At 32.6% G+C, this 24,606-nt stretch overlaps 1 protein-coding gene across 2 annotated transcripts; it reads right to left on the reverse strand.

Annotated features, from left to right (window-relative positions):
• Nucleotides 1-8,026: 8,026 nt before the first annotated feature.
• LOC148602937 (arylsulfatase B-like) lies at nt 8,027-24,464 on the reverse strand. Of its 2 annotated transcripts, XM_088551816.1 has the most exons (16): nt 24,323-24,461; nt 23,917-23,952; nt 21,825-21,956; nt 20,841-20,952; nt 19,346-19,397; nt 18,332-18,435; nt 17,136-17,242; nt 16,823-16,881; nt 15,600-15,701; nt 14,547-14,610; nt 13,409-13,506; nt 11,786-11,922; nt 10,845-10,903; nt 10,279-10,405; nt 8,908-9,044; nt 8,027-8,298 (listed from the first exon to the last, which is right to left on the reverse strand). In XM_088551816.1, the coding sequence occupies exons 3-16, from the start codon at nt 21,922-21,924 to the stop codon at nt 8,120-8,122; spliced, it is 1,437 nt and encodes a 478-aa protein (XP_088407942.1). In that variant the 5' UTR covers nt 21,925-21,956; nt 23,917-23,952; nt 24,323-24,461; the 3' UTR covers nt 8,027-8,119. The 2 variants fall into 2 exon arrangements, with proteins under 2 accessions (XP_088407942.1, XP_088407941.1); XM_088551815.1 differs by lacking the exon at nt 23,917-23,952 and having other exon boundaries at nt 21,825-21,954; nt 24,323-24,464.
• Nucleotides 24,465-24,606: the final 142 nt, after the last annotated feature.

The following is a 24,606-nucleotide window of genomic DNA, read 5'->3' on the forward strand; positions in this document are numbered from 1 at the left end:
CCCGTGATAATATTCATTCTTTCCAATTATCCTATATATTTAGCTACAATAGTAACCTTTAGATGTACAGTTATGTCGGTACCTTTGGAGACCCTCGGGATTATTATCAGAATAAAATAGCATTAAAATCTATGATTTTTCAACACTGTGTACTTCTATTTGTCATACATAGTTAAATTAGAATCCCGACTCAGAAAAATATACATCGTTGTTTCACAAAAGAAAAAGATGGTTCACATAGATATTAATATAAAGTTCTTGGTAGAGAGTCCTCATACTTTGTAAAAAAAATTCAAAATCATCTTCCAAATACACAAAGGAAGATATTTTCAAAATGCTGGAATTTTTTATCGACAACATACATCGCATCTACCCCAAAGAACTTGAAATAAAGGAGACTACAGACACTGTAAAGTCAGACGTACCTTGACCTACATTTAGAGATCGATGTTAAAGGAAACCTATTGACCAAACTTTACCAAAAACGTGATGACTTTTCATTCAAAATTGTCAACTTCTTTTTCATCTGTGGCAACATCCCGTCAGCACCTACGTGTGGAATTTTCATATCACAACTAAAACGTTATGAAAGAGCTTGCTGTAACTACGCAGACTTTTTGAATCGTGCTAGACTAAATTGTACTTTTCCTGTATAACTTCATTTGATATCCACAAAAAAATGCATTACATACATGAAGTAGGTGTCTATATATTAATTGTCTTGCAAGACAAAAAATCAACCTAGATAAATTCATATGCACATGACTTCTGGTGACCTTTATCCGCGCATGTGCTGTAAGGGTCACTTCTTTAATAACAAATCTGATTGCAAAGCGAAAGTGGTTATTCAACGGTAAGGAAGACCGATGAACTCAAGCCGTAAAAGAAAAAAAGTTCGAATATAACGCAAGGATCCTTTTGAAATTTACAAATTGTGATGCAATGTAGTTCAAATATGGTCATTATTTATTTGAAAACTAATCAAGAAGTAGATGAAATGAAATGAAAACAAGACACGTACTTACCTGTGTATCCCTTATTGTTATTTTTGCAAAGGTTAAAGTATTTTTAACCCAGGTGAATGTCCTGTCGGCAATCTTCGGAAGTAATGGCGAAAAATAATTAGATCAGAGCTATCATTTTTTTCTGATTAAAAAAAGAACTTCTTTTCATTTGCTCATCTGCTTTTGTTACTTTGTATGTATGATTTTAGTTACTTCATGTTCTTTGTTGTGTTTGTCTGTTTTCCACGTCTGGTCTTTGTCCCTGGATTACATTGGTTCCTTTGATTACTTTTTCACAAAATTCTGTAGGTATTATCGTTATTTATTGCTTCAATTGCATTACTACTAACTTATTTCATTGAATTAACAAATTTCAGTAGAATCAAAACTGAACAAATTTGGCAGCTAATGCAGCTTTAATATTGCCGTTTGTTATTGGGACTTTCCATTTTCAGCTATTTCTATTGACTATTGCCTTTAGTTTATTTGTTCGGTAATTTTGTCATTTACCTTCACAGGTACTTAATTGGAAATGGGAATTAAAAATAAGGCAAATTGAGGTTTATTTTGATAATTGGCAGCTCATATAGCATTATATCATCACGAAAATATAAACTTCATTGCCCCGAATGAAAGGGTCAACTACACGTCACTTCCTGTCAGTCTGAAATCAGGCTCACCGTGTTTCCAAGGCTATCACTTTATTTAGCATTGAATTTTGCTATCGTCCGTGAGATCCATTTGGCCTCAGAGGTCCATTAAACACATGTATGTGGTCGAGGATGCATTGGATACGAATATAGCGGTATTGTATAAATTGTATTTATATATAAAAATTGTAAACGATTTTTGCATTGTATTTCCTCTTAATCTTGAATCTGTATTTTACCGTGCATATGATTTTATGCTGAACATAAATGCATTACAGCATTAAACAGGCCAGGTTTATGACACTTCCTTATGGAATTTTAACGCTGGTATTTTTATTGGTTGTTGTCTCGGTGGACAAAAAAATTAAACATTTTATTTAAGAATTTGTTATGATAAAAATGTTCTCTATTGAAAAAATAACATAAATTTTCCATGCGCTAATTGTTTATTGCGCGAAGTGTATTAACAAAATGTGCACATGGAAAATTTATGTTATTTTTCAATAGACAAAATTTTCATCATAGCCAATTCTTATAAATTAATTTTAAAACATATTTTTTTTCTTTAAACATGAACAAAAATACTCTGAATTTAACTGAATAAGGGCGTGTCAATATTTTTGTTTATCTATTGATATATAACAGAATTATTTTAACCAATCAGATTAAAGTATTTAATTTATTTATAGTTGTTGATAACTTAGGTAAGTACTTCGAAGACTATTTGCTATTATAATGAATCATTTTTTTTCTTGTCACTTTCTCTTAGCCTCTAACTATCTTGACTTTTGAGGACGACTGAGACTCAAGGACAATAGCAAATAGCCCCCCCCCCCAAAAAAAAAAAAAAAAAAAAAAAAAAACCTAAACAAACAAAAACGTAAAAAAAGTATATGTACACATAAGGAAACTGTTATTATCTGGTAAGTAGCAGTCTTTTTTTTTAATTGACATGCATTATCGTTTCAGTGAGTCATCGGCCTACTACAATGTGACCTTGATCAAAGAGAAAATCCACATTATAACCTTGAACCGGTTTCGAAATTTATTTTTATATTCACTTATGAAAAGTTATAGCAGCAGTGGAATATTTAATAGAAAAACTTTCATGGAACCTTCGTGTTTACTGTTCTATATTGTATTATATAAACAATATACAATGAGAAAAGGGGAATAAGTATATATAATAAGTCACATATCGCTAAGAGGGTGATAAAGTATCTTTCAAGCAGCACAAAACTATTTCACCCATTAAACTATGTTATTTATTTTATCAAAATGAATGTGCCATTGTTTATTTCTTTCCATAGGCTAACAATTAAATTTGACTATTTGTCTTTCGTCCTTATTTTCTTCATTTATATTGTTTTTTTCAAGCTTGCATTTATTTCAAATTTTTACAAAATGAACGCTATAATAGAATTTTTTTTTAAATGGACACCATAATCCAAATTTAGCCACGCAGAAGACGTTTTTGCCATTATTTTCGTAATTATCGTAAACATATATATATATATATATATATATATATTGTTTTGGTACTACTAAGACTAATGTATTTGTTTGTGAAATATCTTTTTTTGAAAGATAGAAAACTTTAAAAGGAGGTAATAAATTATCAAAAATAACAAATAGTCGTTGTAATAACATTTGGAGTAATGAGTTTTGACCTCGAAATTAAAATTATTGCAAATAAAATCTATTTTATTATTAATATTATAAAACTGTATAAACTACCATAAAGCCGTACTTTTGAAAAAAAAACAAACAAACAAACAAGCCAAAAAAAAAAACAAAAAAAAAAAAAACCAACAAAAAAATAAATAAATACCCCCCCCAAAAAAACAAAAGAAAATAAAAAACAAACAAACAAACGGAAAAAAACAAACAAAACAAAAAACAAAAACAAGAAACAAAACGAAACATAAGTAAAAAAAAACAAACAAAACAAAACAAATCAAATAAAAGAAACCCCCAAAAAACAACAAAAAAATGTTTATTTCTTGGAATAATTTCCCGAGAAAATGGTATTTTTTTTTACTTAATTAAAGAACCACTAAAAATTAACATAAGTATGTTTTATCAATTCAATACATTTCATCATTTGATACCCTTTAGTTTGCAAACCTCTATTTTTTCATTAACAAAATAAGAAAGAAAAACATATCCCATTTATTAGAGTTAAGTTTGAAAACTCATACAAGGAATATATTGACAACTTTAACCTACGGAACATATTTGTGGGCCATCTACCACACAATCATTATACACTTTTAGAATGTCTCTATCTCTAACGGTTTTTGCTAATTCGGTGAGAACACAAATCGTGTAAAAGGAGATAACTCAAAGCCCGTTTACGTTTCAACACCCCACAAGTCCGTAACGGAAAGTCCTAGTGATTTAGATCTATTGTTTGAAGTGTCGTTACATTTTGTTGCGTACTTTCCTTGCCAAATCAATTTTAATCACTCGCCTTGTGTAGAAAGACCTGAATAAAACTTGTCTTGAGTACTGGGAAAGGTCGTAAATCTGGGATAGATAACAAAATTTAGGTGTCGTAACCACAAGGCAATGATTTTTTTCACTTTTTTCGAAAGTATTGCAAATTGTCGTGAATCGCTGTTTTCCGCTAATTCCCTTTTGACCTTTGATCTTGGTTTTTTAAGAAGCAATCACCATACTGATGAAGAAATTATATGGTTGCTAGGTACTTTTCCTTCTAGAAAATGGCCTTTGCTATGACAAAACCACCAAAAAAGTAGTTTTTGGCCAATAACACCTACAGCGTTGAAAATACTGAATTGAACTCTATACTGTTCTGGGAGACTTTCTTGTTCTGAACAACTTAGTCATTTACATTACACCTGCATCTCCGATGGTTTTGGCTTTATACACGAGTTTTATTAAAAAAAAGATTGATGGACGATAACTCCTACAGCTTAGAATTTACTTTTTTTCTTAAAGAGTTTTTTGTCCGAAAGAAATTTGCCATTTACATAAGCCATTTATCTCTTATGGTTTTGACTCTGTACATGTGAAATTTTTAATCAAAATTCGATTATGGGCGATAACTCACATATTGTTTGTCGGAGGGTTTGTAATGATAGAATTACTGTAGATCTTGACAAGAAAATGACGGAAACTGATTTCAGTAAAGTTAGACAACTCATACAGGGAATAGTTTGACCGCTTTGGCAGTCGGGACTTTTTTGTTGACCAAAATGCCGATTGTATATTGCAGATTGTTACTTTCTTAAAATGTTTCCTTTTGATACCATAACGACAACTATGTATTATAAAAGATAACTCAAGGCCCATTGACATGTCATTTTCACAGCAAGTCAAACGCATAGCCCTTTTTATTTAGATCCATAGCCATAGCAACAATGTGTCGCATATTTCCCTGTGGGAAAGACCTAAATAAAACTTGTCGCGAATTTTCTGGAAACGACTAAGTGAATAATATTTAAATATCGCAACCACAAGGCGATGGAAATATTTCACTTTTTTATGAAAGTTTCGCGAAATATCGTGAATTGGTGTTTTTCCACCAATTTCCTTAAATCGCCATTTTTCAAGATAAGTAAACATAATGACATATCAAACCGTGCAGAAAGGGCTAAAATTGATTGACAACAGAAAAAGTATGTTTTTTCCACATTTGCGAAAATTGATAAAACTGTTTGAGCAAATGGTTTTCGACTTTATTATCAAATGACCTGGATATTTGACCTTTGACCTAGGTATTTTTAAGAAGCAATTAAAATACTGATCAAGAATATATATGGTTGCCAGGTACTTTTAATTCTCGAAAATAGTTGCTTCTATGACAAAAGCGATAACTACAGTTCAGAAAATACTGAATGGAACCTTATATTTTTCTTGCACAGTTTCATGTCCTGAACAACTTAATCATTTGTATTGGCCATCTATCTCTTATGATTTTGGCTCTGTAGATGGGAAATGTTTAGTCAAAAATCAATTCATGGGCGATAACTCACTTATAGTTGTTTGGAGGGTTTTGTAGTTATATAATTATTGTACATTGTACAAAAGACGAGTATTTTTGACTTCCATTTTTGCTTCTATCTATTACAGTTTTTGAGGAGTATGGATAACAAGGCTCAAGGTCACCCTAGGCATCGAGAGATACATTTTTGGAAACACCATACGTCATACAGGTTGAATTGTGAAAGTCTTCTGTTTCTACGCCTTACGGTTTTCAAACTAAAAAAAATAAATGAAACTGATTTCGGTTCAAGATAGATAACTCATACAAGGAATAAATTGCCTCTTTGAACAGCCCGACATTTTTATTGACCAAGTACCATACAAACACTATGCACTTGTCAGATTGTCTCTATCTATAACGGTTTTTGCTAATTATGCCAGAACGACAAATGGTTTAAGGTTAGATAACGCAAGGCACGTTAACGTCATTTCCCCACAAGTGTCGTAACAATGTGTCGCATACTCATCTTGCCAAACCCATTTTTTAGAAGTTACGGAAAATAATAATAATAATAATAATAATAACAAAGATAATAACCAAAAGAACCTCAGTAAGGTCCTTCCCCTTTGTAGAAAGACCTTTAAAAGTGTATATAAAAATGGATTTTTTTCCTTTAGAGGAAAGTTTTGGTAATGTATTGTACCTTATTTAAATTCATCGATGCTTTTAAGGACCTTCCATTAGAAAGCGATTTTTGTCTGCTTTTCATTCAGTTGCTGTAGATGCGTCTTTATAGTACAGTCAATTGGCATTTTCTTTGTATTTAGAACTGTTGGCACGATTCAACTGCTAGTCGACAATATATCATCAAGGGTATCCAACAACCAAGTATTCAGACTACTAAATGTTTATCACTACAGAAGTTTAATGGTCGCCATCATGAACTCGCGGATCGTTACGAGGTATCCATCTACACAATGAACACTGATTTGTTCATCGTGTCATAGTTTTCCTTTCCTCTTTCGTCTACTCGGACTTGACTTTTATGAGCACCTCGGCGGGTGTTTCTAAAAAAGCAGAGGACGCTTACGCTACCAGTGCACCTGGTCCATGCTCCCAGTTTTTAGTGGAGTCTGAGTTGCTCATTTGCTTTTGTTACTTTGTATGTATTAATTTAGTTACCTGATGTGTTTTGTAGTGTATGTCTGTTTTCCATGATTGGTCTTGGTTCCTGAATTATTTTCTTTTAATTTCCGCTATAACCTTGGTTCCCTTGATTACTCCTATACATCATTTATAAAAGAATTTACCAAAGTTTGTCGTAACACACAATTCTAAAACCTATTGATACTTTTGCACAATTCCTTATATCACAAATTGGGCTTAAATAGTGTAGACATACTCTGGTAGAACTTTGCGATGCTTAATTTTGGTTCAGATGTCGATATTTGTAGTTCGGTATACATCTCGTATACAATTTACTTTTGGATCGTGAAATTTGTGCATATTTGGTTTCAATGCTGTTCATCAGAAGTCTGCAATCTGCAATGCATGTACATCATACCTAAATTTGCAATATTAGTATAACCCATACTTTTTGAATTTACGAAGACACACTAACGTTTAAAGCGACTTTTTATGATGGAGTGTGGGCTCGAGTAGTTCTCGTGGATCTTTATGATGTATCAATCTACGCCATGAAAACTAATTTGTTCAACGAGTCATGGCTTTCCTTTCATCTTTCTTCTATCCCTGACTTGACTTTTTATAGGCAACTCGGCGGGTGTTTCTAGAAAAGCAGAGGACGCTTACCCTACCGGTGCACCTGGTCCATGCTCCCAGTTTTTAGTGGAGTCCGATTTGCTCATTTGCTTTTGTTACTTTGTATGTGTGGTTTTGGTTGCTTTATGTTCTTTGTTCTATATGTCGGTTTTCCATGTCTGGTCTTTGTCCCTGAATTTCATTCTTTTGATTGCCGCTATAACCTTGGTTTTCTTGATTACTCTTTAATACCTTGGTTAAAAAGGCTGCCATCCTTCGCGTGGCAATCGAGTATAACACCTTTAACTGCAGGAAGTAGGTGTATAATACTACTCAATCAAAGCAGTCATTCGCTGAGCCTTATCTTATATAAGTATAAAGGTCTAAAAGGAATGTCCTAATAGCAAATGACAGTATCAGAAAAGAAATAGACGGACACTTAATTAAAACCAATACTCGGATATAATAATCATGATTGTGCTGATAATCATGCAAAATGACTAACATACACATTAAGCGATTGCTATTATTTTAAAATTGATTGATTTATATTTTTATGGAACAGTGAGGAAATGCACAATTGTTTTGTGCAACAACTGCAATATTTTGACTATATGTATAAAGTTCATACGCGAGCTACATGCGTCACTGATACAAACTGAAAAAAATAGGTTTATTGAAGTAAATAAATCATAACTAGCTAGGAATAAACAAAACAACTCAAAACCGGATATCAGGTCTTTTAGTTTACTTTAACACCAGCCTGGCGTCCAATATCCACCGAAATTAGAAGGGTTTGAAGCAGGATCATTTTTATGTGTTACCGGTGGCACAATGTATTTTTTATAATTATCAAGCCTCTCCTTCAACTGCTTAAATATTTCATTATCTTTTAATTTTAAGTGCAAGTTATGTCTTTCATTGGGATCATCTGAAAAAATAAAAACATCAAAATGTTTATTTTACATGTTTACGAATCACTTAGTGCCAATCTGTGAGTGTTTGGGAAATAGTGAAAATTCGAATAAAATTTCCTAACTTAGGTCGTTATTTCTTTACATAGCATGTTTATCACTTGCCTTAAATGCACAGACAGCGGCACATTTGTACTAAACCGTAACAAGAATATTAAAACCCAAAACATTTTGTTTGACATTTTTGTTTGTTGTTTGCTAGAAATATAACCCTAAACATTCCATCTTTTAGTCTTTTGCGTAATAGACTTTGGTGTTATGTATATGTTAAAAATGTCACAGTATGTTTGACAATGATAACATAAATTGCTTCGTACCAAGGAGTAAGGAAACACTTATTTTGTTTACTAAAAAAGTAGTTGTTTTCTCTATAATTGGAAATGCAGTCAACAGTGCCCATATCTTACATGAAATTTTAATGTTTCCTTCCAAAAGTAAGTATTTTACAAAGTAAAAATACAAAAATGCCAAAATTCAATAATAACCCGTAATATGACACCGTATTACTTAATAAGGTTTTCCTTTCAGATAAAGTGTTCCTTATACAGAAGAATAGACAAACTTACGTATGACGTCATATAATTGATAATAGTCTGGTAAGTCTTCTTGGTCTTCGATCTTTTCATAATTATCGGAAGTAGGAACAGGGTACCAGCCATTATATGGACCCGCAAAACCTTCTATCAACTTGTAATTCCCAACTCTACAAAGCAAGTACTCTTGGAAAATGTTATGACTCTTCAATACTATTTATAAAATACAGCTTTTGGTAATTTAGTTCAAAGAGAGTATAAGTGAAGACAAAAGTCTTCATAATAGTAGTTTATACTACATTAAGCTATGTAGTGTTGCAGGAAACAAATAATGTAAATACCAAAAAAAAAAAACGTCAATTAAATTGTTTACTCTCGTCACTAAAAATTATAAACAAATGTCTGCGTGACCTGATTAGCTGATATAGAATTCCTGTTTCAATATGACAAACGATTTCCTCCAATCATAGATAGTCTTCTGCATTCGTTGGGCAGCAAGGTATGTGGTATGTGACATTGATGAAGCAGAGGATTTTACCCATTTAGAGCAGCTAAGCTCATATCGTTATTGAATAGCAAAGCTTTGTAAAGTATGAAGGATGATTTTTTTACACGTGGTGTTTCGGCCTATAGTATTTCTTAAAACTGAAATGTCGACCTCATTCATGATATCATCAAAGTTCAAATAAAAAAAAAACGATCAAGTAAATATTATGCTTTTTCGTTTTAACAGCTGGGTTGACTTTGAATATGCGTGATTCATACTAGTGCGAGAAAGAGAGTTTGGTCTTCTACGCGGAACTGTTTATCAAGCATGCTTACCAGCTACCCTGCAGTTAACACGAAAGGTTGTAAATATGGTATATGCTGAGAAAAAAATACTCAATATATGCTACTAAACAAGACTTCTACATAATTTCACAAGTAAAGACAATAAAATAAAGGAATGCAACGTTTACCCTTTTAAACAAAACAAATTGTTCAATATTATGTTATCTATATAAGCATTTTCCACAATAAATTGGACTATTTGTTACATCGCTTGGTATTGCATATTGTATATGTGTATCGAAAATAAGATATGAAAAAAATACTATAAACATATGAAATTATACTGAATGAATGCTTTTTTTTTTCATTTTCGATTAAATTTTAAAGCGCGCCTCGTTGAAATGTATGTAATGGTTCGTTGAAGGTGGGAAGGTGTCCAGCCATGTGCTTACTACATGGCCTGTTCATCATTATTCCATAAATCCTTTGAAACAATTTTGATTTACGAAGCAACTTTTTGAAATTTGCTATGGTCAACACTTTAAAATGTCGATATAGCATTCAATTCGTAAAGAAAGGCTCGTGTAGTTACAAGGAATAATCAAGTGAGTCAAATTGTCATACGCCTATTACCTGATAGCAGCATGACCATTCAAAGGAACTGATGAGGTATCTAGATTGTAAATAAATTCTTTCCTTTCTGTTGAATCTATTCCATTACGTATACTATCCCAAAGGTTGATTCCATCGATACTAGCAACTAGTTTCATATAAAAAAATGAAATGTTATATCTAGATAAAAGTTGTTTTAGTAAAATGCGTAAATAGCCAAGAGACAATTAAAAAACAGTCAAACAAACCCGTTAATATCCATGAAATACAATTATTGTAGCTCATTGTGCAATTCATGTCAAATGGAATAAATAATATAAAAAATGTTGGCCATGGCTAATGGTTAAATTAACCGGAATTTTTTTTATGATTATTTCCTAGTTTTGACCGAGTTGGTTGAAAAAAGACAATTGCTTTAATTTTATAATGTTGCATACTGGCATTTACCAACTTAGAACCAATTAACACTTGTTCTTGAGCATTTTCATCTCGCGGAAAATAGAGCATTAGCCGTTCAAAAGGTTATTTCAGCTTTGTGTTAAAACTGAAAAAAAAAAACTATATGATAATATTTTTCATTATAGTACCTTCTGCACCACCAGCAGCAGCGATAATAGTTGGCATCCAATCAACTGCGTGCATCAGCCTAAAACATTTAAAACATTTCCATGTAAAAAAAGTAAATTTATTGTATTGAATAAATGATAATTACTATTAATTTTCAGAACATGAATGATCCATTAATCCATGTTATTAATTAGTACTACATAGCAATGAGGACAGATACATGAATAATGTGGCACGTGAAAAGGAAAAACAATGGCCTTAAAAATAGGACATTAAAATGGACAATGGAAAAAAGGGCATTTTGCATAGAACATGGGCGATAGAGAACTTGAATGCGATATAAAGATTGGTATGCGTGAATAGAGAATTTGACGTGGAATATGGATAATTTGGCGTAAAATATGGCAAATGGTAAATTAAAAATTTGGAGAGGGACATTAAAACTTATAAATGGAAAATTGGGCGTAAGATATTGAGAATAATGAAAATGGTTATTGAAGAATTGGTCATCGAATGTGAAAAATGATAAATGGAGAATAGGTAGTGGTATATGACGAACGATGAATGGAACATTCGGAGAGGGATACGGAAAATGGTGACGTAAAGAATGGGACAATAATAACTGGACGTGACGATTATTACTTTGCCAATATAGAAAAAAAGCATGATGAACGGGACAAGGAAATAGACAAAGGAAGAATGTTGTATCAGAAAAGGACACGAGCAGTGGGATATTGGCTTATCTTTGTATCCGAATTAACCTGAATATTTGCAAATAATTTTCCTCATTGATCATGGTATTCTTATACACGTTTTGTGGACTCTTTAACTATAAAAAAGTCTCCTTTATTTATCCAACTTTCCTAATAAGCTGATATAAATATGAAAGTGTGTTAGTTTCAGTTATAAGCAAGTTAGTTTTTACATCTTCAATCTTACTAAGTCTTGAGAGAAGTTTTACCCATTAAACACTGTATTATGTTTCTTCAAACCAGCACCAAAGACAAAAGCCGAGGCTCGAGTTCCTCCCTCATAAACCGTAACCTTAGATCCTCTTAAAGGGTAATTGTTGCCATAAAACTGTGGCCATCCACCATTCTAAAAAATATCTAAAAACTGCATTAAGTTTTTTGATGTAAGCAAAACACTGCAATTGATTGGACTTTGTATTGTTTCTTTAATTGCATGTTAAAAGTAACTAATATCAGAATGGTGTGGAAATTACATTTCTAGTTTGGATTTCCGTTTTCCATGCAGTATTTGTGCTTATCTAAGTACTGCAGTTGCAATATTTCAATTAATGAATTATCAAGTGAACCAATGTTATAGCGGTAATCAAAAGAATGTAATTCAGGGACGAAGACCAGACATGAAAAACAGACATACACAAAGAAAGAACAAACATAAAGTAACTTAAATCATGCATACAAAGTAACAAAGGAAATGAGCTCGGACTCCACTAAAAACTAGGCACATGGACCAGGTGCACCGTAAGCATAAGCGTCCTTTGCTTTTCTAGAAATACCTGCTGAGTTGCCTATAAGAAGTCAAGTCCGGGCAGACGAAAGAGGAAAGGAAAACTATGACACGTTAAATAGATCAGTTTTCATGGCGCAGAGGGATACACCATAACGACCCACGAGTTCATCATGGCGACCCTAAAATGTCTGTTATAATGACTTCAATCTTATAGCAACACAACCCTGTTCCAGAAGCCTATTTGTTAGAAAGCTAGCGCGATAAAAAAGCCTGCGTAGTTACAGCAAGCCATGGTATAACGTATGAGATGTGATATGAGCACTGATTCCACACTGTCTGTAGTATCCTTTATCGCAAGTTCTCTAGGGTAAATTCGATGTATAAAATCCCCAAAGTTAGGATTGTTTAAAGATGATACGTCATATATATACCCGAAACTGAGATTAAAGGATCTAGCTGAAGGATATACTTTTTTCGGATCAGATAAAGTCAGCTTTATAAGAGTGAAAGAATAGGTCATGAGCATGAACTCATGAACTTACATGAGCACACTTTATTCCCATTGGAATGCTGACCGTTTGTTGAAAAACGCGCCCCCCCCCACACACACTGGACAAATTCAATTTATGTTGTCAATTAAAATTTCCAACATTTTCTAAACATCTTCCTTTGTATCTTTAGAAGATGATAGGGAATTATTTCTTACAATGTATGAGGAATCTCTACCAAGAACTATATATTTGTATCTAGGTGTACCATCTTTTTTGAAAAAAAAAAACGATGTATAATGTTTTTAAGTCTGGATTTTAACTGAATATGGGGAATAGAAGCACGTTCCCGAATAAGACCGTATTCAAGCGAATTTGCCAGTCATTTATAAATGTTATGATATGAGGCACGATGTAATAATCAATGACATGTTTGCATCAAGTTCAACTTAAAATAAAATGCGTCAAACATCTATTTGAAATAGAACGAAATTAATCGAAGTTACGAAGTAGTTTGCATGATAATTTTGTAAATAGTTTATACAAAGGGTACACTATTTTTGTAAGAGTTATGCCCTTAACCTTGGTGTATGCCATTAGAGTAGGTAAATACTTACGTCAGATGTAAATATAATTAGCGTGTTATTAAACATTCCGTTCTGCTTTAATGATTCTGTGACGTTACCAATAGCATCATCCATTGCGGTGACCATACCTATTGTAAAGTAAATCAATTGAAATTGTGATATAATTTACAGACCTTAATCATTCCTACTATAAATGTATCAATGCTCACGTTTTGCGCTGGAGAGAAAAATAATAAACATGATAACTTTAACTTTTGACGTTAATCCTTTTTTAAACCGCCAAAACTGAAACCAGAAAATATGTTTACTGAAAATGTAGTAGAACCCAAGCGAATATGCAAGCTATCCGCTTTACACGTATACAGTGACTAGCATAGATTTATATTCGAATAAAACAGTACAAGCTACATATAAAAAAATGGTTATATGCCAAGACTATAATAGACATAAGATGTAAATAAGGGAAACAATAACGGCAATCTACTAGTAGTTTGAATGGTGCCCTCTAAATATGTAAGTAAGATAGGTACGAACTTATTACTTGCTTCTTGCTTTTTAACGATAGCCAAACAATTTTCATTTGCTACCCATGCAAAATATAACGAGAATGGACATTGTGAATATGTCAAAGAGACAAGAATGGAAGAAAACTGTCAGATAAATATATTGGAAAAAAATGGGCAGGACCAAAAACAAGAAAAAATGTATAATACTACAGTAAATGAGAGAGTTACAAAGATACGACAGCTTTGAAATATATAACGAACAAATCCAAAAAGGATTCTTGCAGTGGTCCTCTTTGAAACGTTGACAAACTAAAGTCCGTGATAAGATTCCCTAATTGTTATCGCTTGATAATCCCAGACATTTGTAATAAAATACAACCACTTGGGGTGCAAAAGCTAAAGAACTATTACGTGCTGACATCGATCATTGGATAAAAATCGGATTACATTTTGTCTCTTTTGTACAAAGGACCATGGACAAGACAGGGGAAATATGATAACCCTAACAATATCAATAAACCTACTATCATCTATCAATTGTAATGTTAAAATGTACCATTTGTCGATTAAATAAACGGAAATGTACAGACCTACTTACATTGTATTGAGACATGCAATAACATTACTAACGTAAAATAATATATCAACTAAAACAATCTTACCCGAATACTGTCTTCTACCTGTGTTGTTTATATTCTTATACATGTCCTCATAATGTTGTGGAACCTACGACATAAAATGAGATTAATACTTAGAAATTCTACATTCAATTATTTAACAAACAAATAGTCAAGAGGCAAGGAGTAGAAAAGAAACCCTAGTACAATTTGGAAAAATCCAGTTGAAATCAAATCGTTCGTTCATTGAATATCGACTTGGTGTTCCATCGAAGTATCAAATCTATAAATGAAATGAAACACCCTAGCATAACACATATCATTTCATAAATTCAATAATTCTGCAAATTGACGAAGTTCAGCGTGCTATGAGAAGCGATATAACAGTATCCTATCATTGATTCATGATTTCATCGCCTTTTTTAAGTTACCTTTTTCTTTTTCCAATACTTACTAAATCATAGAAAACCGAAAATCTACTTTTAGAATTGTAACCCTTAACGTATATGCATTCATCAATCGAAAATCAAAAAAGTTTCCAATCGTTTGTTGTGTTTATTGTACTGTTTTATCATTTTATTTCATTGTATTGTTCAAAGAAATTTAAAATAGACTTTATTTTATTCATTTTTTAAAATATTTTTTGAATGCCTGTAACGTTCTGATTTATGTATTGCATACTTTTGTCGAGAGAACACTACAAAAATATGTTCTATCCCTTTTGTAAAATTAAACAGAAATAAAATTATTTACATTTAGCTGTGCAAGCATAATCTGATCTGACTACAACTCCTGATTCACCATATTTATTTTAATTCTAAAAAATAGACCGTAAAGCAAACAGGAAGTAGATAAGTGACAAACCAGGCAAAGGGTCTTACGGTAAAAGCAATTTACCTAAATATATAAACATACCGACTAACAAAAGCTAAGAAATCTGTTACAGAAATGTGTACCGGATGATTAGACCGACAAAGTTACTGTAGTATAGCCGGCACTCGTAAGAGTGTGGGGCATGATAAAATTAACAGACCGATAAATAGAAGAATATAAGAATAAATTTAAATTTGCTAGATTCAGGTTGAGTTGAAACATTACCTGGATTGGATTGTGGACAGATTGGAACGGGAGATACAGAAACATTGGTTTACTTTTGTCATGACTGGATATAATCTGATCTGCACGGCGAGCGTAGACAAACTGAAAAAAAAGACATGATTAGGAACCAAAAGTTATTCATGCATGTCAAAAACCTCCAAAAGCTGTGCTAAGCTTGGTAAAGGCGACTGAAATACGATGATAATCCTTGACGGGGGCTTGTGCGCTCTGCCCATACATCAACTTGGTTTTGTGCCAAAGGCGGTGAAATTGGATTGATTTATTGATTGATTGTTTGGCTTTAACACCCAAGCACCAATAGTACAGCTATATTAAGGCGCATTGGATACCCCTGGCATTCTGGGTTGTCAGGACATAAAATGACCTCAAAGAAAAATGCCCCTATCATCCTTTCTTCAAAAACCCTGCTGTGGTATTCGACAGGAGTACAGTAGGAGCCTCTGCAGGAGGCTTTATTGCCCGACCCTTCCCTCTTTCCTAATTTCCAGTGACAATCGAAACTAGTCAACTATATTATAGTTGTGTCCCATTCCATCGTTCATTTTTTCATCATTCCATTTTCGTTTTATCATACATTTCATGTTCCTTGCCCGCATGAAGTTGAAATATTGCTGCACGGGCGTAAGACACAAATCAATCATCAATTAATCAATCAATTGGTCAATATATTTCTTATTCAAAAACAGTGACAGACCACATCATTAGTCTTCAGTTAATTGTATGGTTGTTGCATGTTTGAAATAAACGTTGAAAAGATTGTAGAGAAGTTGGAAGTTTGTAAGAGTTATTTTTCTTTATTTTGGTTGATTTACATGGGAGATGAATATATTGTTTTCTCAAAAATATATCTAAATTACATACGGAAGTATTATAACGTAAATATATCATATATAGACCGCTCAAAAGTACTATTTGTTCGGTGGGTTTCCCTACGCCCTGAATTCCTGCCAACGTTGGTAATATCTGAATTTAACATAGAGTTGTTACTCAATCACCCTAAGCTGCATTTAGCATTGATTCATTGCTCCTACAATCAATCAAAAAGAGAGTACTCAGAGGAAAGAAAACACAAATGTAAGACCCAGAAATACGACGCTGTCATTAAAGCGAACACAAGCCAACAAAATTAATTCAACGGAATTACTGTCAATGAAAGGAGGCGTTTATGAGAAATTATAGTAAGGCGAACAAGCTACACCTACTGTTGAGTATTCTTTTGGTGTGACTGGTGTTTTGTTATCACGGAAGTCATAGCCATGAGCTAAAAATAAAATAGAAAAATATATAGACGAAAATACTAGTAATAATAATTATTAAAAAAACCTTCCCACCGAAAGAAACGGTATATTATATTTTATGTCGAAAAGTCTAAAAGGTTGAGGATTAGTAGCAGTTACAAACTAAAAATATCTTTATTTGTATTCAAATGTTTTGGCGCTTGCCCTTCAGTATATATTCAAACCAATAATATGCGTAAACATAATTATGCCTTCCAGTCTTAATTAATTTACTCACCTATCGAAAAGTTATAATAATCTTCTTTACCGCTGTAATATCCATAGAATGTATCAAAACCTCTGTAAGTTGGAGTACAGTTCCAATTACACATGCCCAGATGCCATCTTGAAAACAAAATACCCCATAGTTCATATTCCAAAAGGCTGTATCATGTGTTAATGGGAACAAGTACTATCTTGAAGAAAGATAGCCGACGCAGTAAAATTTGTTCCTTTTACTTATAATTTCCATTAGGAAATAACACAATTGCATGCAATTTCCATTGCCGGTACAGTTTTTTTTTTCAAACGCCATTAAGTTATCAGAATTTGGCCAATCGGGAAAAGAATTGTTTTCAATGTATATGAAAGAGCAAACTAGAATTTGTGATAAACTGGACGCTCGTCAAATACAAATTTAATAAAGATGATAGCACATTTACCAAATTCATAATCATAAATTTAAAAGAGAAATATTAACTTGTTTATGGACTTCCAAAATTAAGGATACACCAACAAAAAATGAAATAAGCAACCGCGTATCTGACTTGGTACCGAATTTCCAAAACGTTCATGTAAAACTGTTTGTTAATAACGTGAATTAAAGAATATATGTGGATCTTTATACAAGCCATTGAGCTCTGGGGTAATGTTTTGGGATAAACTGCTTTATTCAAGAATTAGAGTAAAATACAATAAATCAAATAGTTAAATGAGAAAAATGACGACACTACGTCAAAACGGTTTATGGCAGTTTTAGGTCTGGTCAGGACGATCCGGTAGCAAAAAAAATTATAACCCCCAAAAATGATAGAATTGTCCTGGGTGGTAGAAATAAGAGAAATGAGAATTGCTTCAATTGGACGTATTGTCGAAATATAATAGTTTGAGCATCAAATTATCGTTTTAGATATATTTCAGGTGTTGAGTTAAAAATTTCATATAGTTAAGATATGCAATGATTCGGACATGTTTAAAGTTCTAAAAAGGACCACATATAATATGTGTGCTACACCTGAAGATATTTACAATTCTAGTCATGAACTTTCAATTTTATCTAATCAGCCAATCAATTCAGACCTGCTAATCCACGAAGTACATTTCTCAAACTGTAATTAAAGATGATTCATAGGTATATCCAAAAGGTACAATATGCAGCTATTTTTAAAAATATGCAATTTATTGCCGATTTATGTACCATACTATAATACCTACTTTCCAATTGCATGAGTTGAATAACCAAGTTCCTTTAATTTTTGGGGTAGGAAAGTCTGATTTAAAGGGGCACATGCCGGTTGTGCAGGTCCGATAACGCCATTCTAAAAGAAAAATGATTGTTAAATATTAATGAATAAATACAATAAAATTAACAAAATAATAGGGAACGACTCAGAAGAAAGAAATTTTATATGATAAATGATTATCAAAGCTTTTTAAGAAGCAAGAAGTGGTAGCATACTTCCAATTTGTTACAGAAACTGTCTTCAATATGTACTTCTTACGCCTGAACTTTAATGCATTTTGTAAAACCTTTCAAACCATAGATTTTCTTGTTCAACATACATTACTATACATTGTACATGCCTGATCCATGGAATACATTTATAATTCTTAAACATACTTTGCTCTTTAATATTCTGTGAATGTAATTTTAGGCGTAATACATCTTTCGTTATATTCTGTCATTAAAAAAACGTTTCGATGCTATTATTAACGAAGAATAAGTTATAAACACGTTTTTATGCACAAGATGAAATTACAAAGCATATAAACAGGAATTAGGAGCAACAATAAATAAATTATTAAAAATAGTATGGAATGTGTAGATCAGGCTTCGGTTTCACAAAAAGTCGTAAGTGTGAAATTGATCGTAAATCATGACGTCACAATGCTATTTTAATTTATGACGTCATTACTTACGATCAATTTTACACTTACGACTTTTTGTGAAACTGACACCTGGAGTCCTAAGTTTTTTTTCCAAGAATTAACCTCTTATACAATGCCACACTTTCTCCTACTCTATGTCTTTTCACATCATATTCAATTGAGAGAGAAGCTACGTCACTTTTCGTCGAACAAAACCGCTGATAACAGACCTGTTGCTTTGAGCAAGGACAGGCAATTGTTCTGTAATAATAATGCTTGTGTTTATATGGATATGAATAAATATAAAAATTAAAAAAAAAAATCCTAAATAATTTACATGTGTCTTCTAGAAATATTTACCTGCAAGCCAGACTTGAATGGATAAATGCCAGATAGAAAGGCATTTCTGGAGCTAAAACACAAGTAAAATATAAAGGTGATAATAATAAAAAAAATAAAAACGACCATATATAAACTAAAATTGGACCTGAAACGGAATAGCATGTTTTATTGATTAAAATACTGATTTTAGGAATAAACAACTAGAAAAAAATGTAAGCGTCGCTAACTAACTTTTCAACTTCCTTCCTCATTTAATGACATGTAATGCTAACTAACTTTTTAACTTCTTTCCCCATTAAATGACATGTACCCTTTAATCTCGAAATTGATTTGGAACAATTCCTAGCAAAAGAGATGCACACTGTGATAATGCAACAAAGAGTCTATATAAGTTTAACCAAATTCGATCCCATCTGTAGGAGGAATAAAAATGGATAAGGGATATGTACCCATGTGTCCCAATATTAATACATTCATAAGTCCATTTACTACAAGCGCATGTGCATGGAACCACAGATTTGATTCGGAACAAGATCTAGAATTGAAGGTGTACAATGGGATTATATAATAAAGATTCTGTGAACGTAATTAAATCCCCTTTAATGGTGTCGAAAGTCTAACTGAGAAGAGATGGTTACCCCGTTGCAGGATTCGAAAGAAGAAAGTGCAGACGAAAGGACCGACACCTCTACAGTCTTTGAACCGATCCGCACAACGATTAGACGGATCGATGACTGTTGACTGATTGATCGCTGACGGATCGATGACCGATGACCGGTAACCGATCTGATCGGAGTTTTATTATGTAAAATGACGTAAGACCTGTTTTATATAAAAGACATGTAAAATAAAAGTATAAATTGATGTTTAAACCTATAACATTTCGTACATATGTGTCAAAATGACAAAGAAAACAAAACAAATCCGTAAAATGCATCGACTGCTCTGTGATGCGATCACCAGTTAAGGGACCGTTCTGACGGATCGATGAACTGACGCGAAACTGATCGGTGATCGATGACCGATCGCAATTTTTGTTGCACAGATCGGTTCAGGTACTGTAACACTATACCTTCATTCAAAGTGGGAATAATAAAAGCTTATCATTATGGAAATGAAGGTAAACCATGAGTAAATGATTTTTTTTCGGCAAGAAAATTATATGGTTAAATGAATAGTAGCAGGTTTTCCTATTCATATTAACATTTCTACTGGCAGTAACTTTCAAAAAAAGGAAAATTTAAGATACGACTGTTTTATTCAATTAAAACTATATAAATGTCACAAAGACTGTCATAGAAACAAAAGTATGAAATACAAGGAGCAAGAATACATTCATTCGATTTGTATTCTTTCATCAGAAAGGACCAACAAGCAAGAGAACAAAAAGACTTACAAACCGCTATGTATTTGAATAATTATTCTTTTCATTTTGCGTTCATGTTCTGTTATAATTTCTTGTATTTGTTAAACTATATGGAATTTTAAAATCAGAATATTGGCGAATACATACGGTGTACAGAGGGGTTGGACATACGACTGGTTGAGTATCATACCATTCTTGGCTAGATAGTCGATGTTAGGAGATATTATATCCGGGTTGTGAAATCCGACATCGTTCCATCCTGAAAAGAAAACACATTTAAAATATACAAGCATATGTCTAAACATAAACTACTATATGTAAAAGGATGAAAGTTTTTACGCAAAATAAATATTTAAAAAATAACCAATTCGTATATCATCTATATATCAACTACTACATATACCAATTAGGATATTACTGTCAATTTCAGGTTTTATGAGACACACATGATGGTTATATTTGGGACATTTAACACATAGACGAACTAATCAAAGACCCCTTTCAAATGTATGTAAATTCGTGAACTGATTGCATGACATTGTTTCCAAATTGTCCGAAATATTTGGGCAACTTAAGGAGGTAGACCTGGGGTAAGGGACATAAGTCATGACGTCAGTGATATGTTTGTATCATATTCAATTTCACCATAGCCTGTCAAGCTTTCATTTGAAACCGAATGAAATTAGTCCAGGTTACTTTGATGCTTACATGATATTGATATGAAATGCTGAATACAAATGTTCCAGTGATTTTATGAGTTGTGTCCCTTACCCTAAGTCTACATCCTTAACTGCTCTTGACACTAACTGCTTAATATGTGCATTTGCAATATAAGCTGTGGAATAAAATCAAGTTTATTCTCATTTGCCTCTGAATGATTGATAACATCGTATGTAAATTTGGTCAGCAAGCAAAAGCTTATTCACTTAATCGTTTACTGTGCAAGCTTATAAACTAGCATTAAAGTTTTCATGATCTTTATAATAATCTAATTTTGAGTAAGAAAAATAAAATCCAGTCTTTTTTCTGCAAGCCTACAACAACATCGGCAACCACAGTAGTAAAATTGGCTATGATACCATTTTCAGCAATACTGGTAAGTACATGTATATTGCACTTCTCTGTACTTACCTAAATCATCGGCTACTATCAATAAGATGTGTGGCCTTTGGTCGGCGTATACCATGACCAGTGAAGCTATCAGCAATATAAGACCTATAGTCATGTTCATGGTTGTGTTTTAATTCAAAGCTGTTGATGGCTGAAAAAATGACCATATTGTTGAATATAAAATCAATGTAATAAGGTAACAAATGCAGAAAAATATCACGCTACAAGTTTTGGTAACGACAATACCAATTGAAAGGTAAATTCCGGAAAGAATTCGAAATTATAATAATAAGGATAGTAATAAAAAAGATTCATGATCATAATAGAAGAAGTTGAAAACCAGAATTTATTTTATTAAAGTATTTAACTCTTATGTTTTATGTCTTATATGACTTTTATGTCAGATTTGTGAGTGAATGGTCCGTTTTTACGCATCCATAAATTATGGAAAAGCAAAAGTAAATCTTGATAATTCTTCGCCCTAACTACCTGAGATATATTAACAGTATTTTTTGCACACTCTCATTCAGTGAAATTGACATCCGAAATCGGCATTGCAAATGGCAGCATTCAATCGACAACGTGACATGGTTGTCAATTTCAATATTCAAAGTATTTACGATCTACTGATAATTATATTCTTTCAAAATTGTTATTTTGACTATGTAATGTCAAAAATGAGTGGATTTAAGAATAAATCAGGCACAAAGACCAGACATGGAAAACAGACATACACAACAAAATCATTAATCTTAGATACAAAGTAAATGAGCATCTCGGACTCCACTATAAACTGGGAGCATGGACCTAGTAGAACGGTAGGGTAAGCGTCCTCTGCTTTTCTAGAAAAACCCACCGATTTGCTCATAAAACGTCAAGTCAAGGGTAGACGAAAGAGGAAAGGAAAACTATGAGAAGTCTAAAGTGATACCAAAAGTCTGCACAATTACGGCAATCTCTGGCATAATGTTTGAGTTGTGATATGAAAACTCTATATGCAGGTCCTAAAGGACAGATTAAGAGACGGTTTACAATACGTAATGTGAAACGTCATCACAATTGTCGCATAGTAAAGCAGATAATACAGTTTTAAGCCTCTGAACGACTCTACCTTTTGTCGAGGCGATGGTAGCCATGTTGTTTACAGTTTGTACATGAAATTTACACTGTTGTCATCGATAAGGTCGTAAAAGATGAACAACCAATCATAATGCACGAAAAGGGCATATGCAAATAAGATTGAATTAAATTCTGCAATGACATTGAACTAAAACCTTTAAACGGTTGAAGCTTAGAATATTGAAAAAAAAATGAAATTTTGGGGCATATTAAAAGTACCACATGTAGCCCATCTTTCACTTTGAGTTGTTTGTAGAGTTGGGACACCGTGATTGTCTTAATCATCTTTTTTTTATCCTAGAAAAACGCTTTTGACCTAAAACCGGTGACTTATTAAAAGAAATGACCATTACAGACCAAATATCTTTTATGAATACATGTATAAATCAACAGAGCAGTCTTATTGTAAATAAATTTTGTTCAAATAATGTTTGCATATTATATGTAAAAGCATAGCAGTTTACAAATATTAGGAAATAGTCTGAGAGGACAGCTTGTATTTGTCAGGTAAGTAAATTAGAAGTGGGTGCGTTATGAACATGAACATAAGCTCTGTAGAGCTTTTAAAACCGGTATTATAAAAGCATACACGGACAAACATATATATTACATAGCACAATCGCAAGACACACTAGTTTTCATTTAAAGAGCATGCAAACATTTCCTATATATTTAATTCGAATGATGCTGATGAGAGGTTACTCCCTGAATCACGTGTACGGAATATCGAATTATTCAGTAATATGATTTGTATTTTTTGTTTGTTTATATAGTTCAACTGCCAATTACAGACGCATGCAAAATATGCATGGTTTTGATTACGCTCGGTGCGTTTATCTAGTTTGTGTACGACAAGTTATACAATATTCTCTCTAACATTAGTAATATCATGTCTATACACGAGGCGTATTGACGAGTACACGCAAGACTGAACTTTTCGACTGCTTCACAATTTTTATCCAGCAATTCCAAAAATAGATAATAAAAACCCATCTTTTTTATCAAGGATATAATGAATAGCTTGAAGGTTCTGTAAAATATATATCTCTCATTATGCATGTAGTTCTTTTTAGTAATAAAATTGTTATATATAATGAATAACGAACAAATTCAACTTAATCAAAAATGAGAAGTAAATTTGAATTGGGCACTTTATTTTATATTCATGTTTCAAATGGTGTGTTTACACAATGTCAACAAAATGCCAAGTAAATCAAATTACATGTTTCTTCCCGATAGTATAATGGCGTGGCTTAGAAATACTAAAATGTACATTAATTCCAAATTATTTTGGGAAAAATTGCGTTTTTCGATAGACGACGATGATGCTTGAAAGAAATGTACTCACTGGTTCGCGCTTTCACAATCTAACAGAAGCTTACAGCTAAATATATACTTACAATATTGATAGAAAATATCTAAAACATATATGCAGCCTAGTGTTCAAGCATGCGAAATCATTTTATATTTTTCTGCTATCTTAAACTCACTACATCATGTGAATAATAATTGTCACGTAGTGTTAAATGATTGTTTACAATTGTACGATAGTCGATCTACATTTTGACCTGCATTTAAACTTCTCTGTTTCGGTTGAACGCACAGTAAAGAACATGATTATTGCGATGTTCGTCCAAATACACGTCACATGGTGTTTTACAAATATAGATATTTACAAGCATAC

This window comes from Perna viridis, chromosome 11, assembly GCF_037379345.1.
Source record: "Perna viridis isolate PV_CMFRI_1.1 ecotype Kerala chromosome 11, ASM3737934v1, whole genome shotgun sequence".
Taxonomy (NCBI): domain Eukaryota; kingdom Metazoa; phylum Mollusca; class Bivalvia; order Mytilida; family Mytilidae; genus Perna; species Perna viridis.